Source organism: Centruroides sculpturatus, unplaced genomic scaffold (assembly GCF_000671375.1).
Source record: "Centruroides sculpturatus isolate CEXI.00-Female unplaced genomic scaffold, Cexi_2.0 scaffold2646, whole genome shotgun sequence".
In the NCBI taxonomy this organism is placed as follows: domain Eukaryota; kingdom Metazoa; phylum Arthropoda; class Arachnida; order Scorpiones; family Buthidae; genus Centruroides; species Centruroides sculpturatus.
In genome coordinates, this window is record NW_019387893.1 from 20,355 (window position 1) to 22,305 (window position 1,951).

The window sequence follows — 1,951 nt, forward strand, 5'->3', positions numbered from 1 at the left end:
TTGTTTTTATATTTTTCAATATATTTATTTTGTTTGTACAAAATAAAAAAATAATTTTTAACGATACAATAGTCTTTGTTAGGCTTAACATCGACAAAAATTCAACGCAAAGCGACACGCAACGGATAAAAATTTCGACATAGGGTACGTTAAACTATTTTTTCGTACGTAAATCAGTTATCCGAAATATCAGTTATCCGGACAACCCCAGTCCCCAATTGATTCGGAAAATCGACGTTCTACTATATATAAAAGACTGTTTTTCTAAGTAATCTAGAATCTAGCTGCAAGGACCCGCTTCACTGGGTTTTTATTTGTGGGCAAAAGCAACAATAGTGAAGATTAATCTTACCCGTTTTCACGGAATGCAAGAATTAGGTCTCCCGTTTCCAGACTAATTAGAGAATTTTTACGTCCAGTCAAACGAACTATTTTCAATTTGATCAATTTTCTGGAACGTTTAAAATCGTTCTATAATCGAACCAATATACAATAACAAATTCGAATTTAAAACGGTTCGAATATTTGGTTAAAAATGGAAATATATAAAAACATTTATTACAATGTCTGAAATGTTATCAATTTAATTCACCTAAGTACTGGACGAAGACTAAACTAATTCAATATGCAATGTTTTCTTTGAAAAACATTTATGGCAACTGGCTTTTTTTAAGTGTCAGTCGTGTGAAGAAATTACAATATTACAATCTTACCTAAGGTCGATTTATAATACTGGTTTGTGCATTTGATTCACTTTGTTAAACTTTAATAACCATTACTTCTACACATTTTCATATATATTTTTGAAATTTTATAGAGTAAATATATAATTTCATTATCATCAGTGCTATACAAGTAAAAAAATACAATTTATTTTAATTTAAGAATTGTAAAGCCAATATACATACATTTATGTTTCAATGTTATTTCATTTTAGAATTTAATGTTAAATAAAGGCAATATAACAGTATAAGCTGCGAGAATAAACGATCAACAAAATTCGACATTATATTCTAAAAGTTTACTTTTATATTTGTTGCCAAATAATGTAATGTTTCTGCAAGTGGTTTGATGCAAAAATTGCTATCTGATAGGCAAAGTGTACAGTTAATTCTAATTTTTATATTTGAGCTTTAACAATAAAAGTCAGTAGATAATTATAACATGTCTTATATACAGGAATTTTTTAACAAAAATTGTTGGAAAATTCAGACAAATTTCACTTATTTATTGTCATTTATATTTTTTTATTATAAAATTAAAATTCACTAATATAAATCAATTGTTTCTAAATATTATTATTATTAATTTACTTCACATACTTAATTTAAAAAAAAACATTTTAGCATATATTATTTGCAATTACCTGAATCATTTTTATCAGTTGAACTTGATGGTTGATTTATGCCTATGTTAAAAACATTTCCTACGTGGACTGTTGAGTCTTTTATATTAATACCTAATAATAGTGATAAAGTATATTATAAAATAATGTTTTTATTTTCTTGTAGAGATTTACTGTATATTTTAAAAAATAATTACTGTCTGCTACTTTTTCTGTTTCTGCATTTAAGGCCAGACATTCCAATTCCTGTAATGTTACAATAATTAAGACTTAATATGTTAATTAAAATGTTATAAAATTATTTTTAATACCTATTATAAGGTCATAAGACAAATATGTTTGCTGTAAAACATAATCATTAACATAAAATCGTGTACTTGAAGTTTGTCAAAAGAAACTTAAGGTGTTACATCATTTTCATTACAGAAGAACTATTGTAGCAGGATACAATAAATACAGTAGAGCGTCGATTATTCGAATCAATTAAGGACAGAGTCGTTAGGATTATCGATGTTTCGGATAACCGATTATGCACGAAAAAATATATTAATTTATCTCATCTTGACATTCTTCTCCGTTGCGTGTCGCTTTGCGTTGAATTTTCGT

The 1,951-nt window shown here is 26.6% G+C and overlaps 1 protein-coding gene across 1 annotated transcript in view; it reads right to left on the reverse strand.

Moving 5' to 3' along the window:
- Positions 1-1,591, reverse strand: part of LOC111616685 — a gene marked incomplete at its 5' end in the record, with an annotated part of 12,370 nt that extends 10,779 nt beyond the window's left edge. Inside the window, 2 exons of the mRNA XM_023358063.1 lie at positions 1,367-1,459; positions 1,543-1,591. Coding sequence (XP_023213831.1) covers positions 1,367-1,459; positions 1,543-1,591 — 142 coding nt within the window. The remainder of the gene's footprint in view (positions 1-1,366; positions 1,460-1,542) is intronic.
- Between the last annotated feature and the right edge of the window lie 360 nt (positions 1,592-1,951).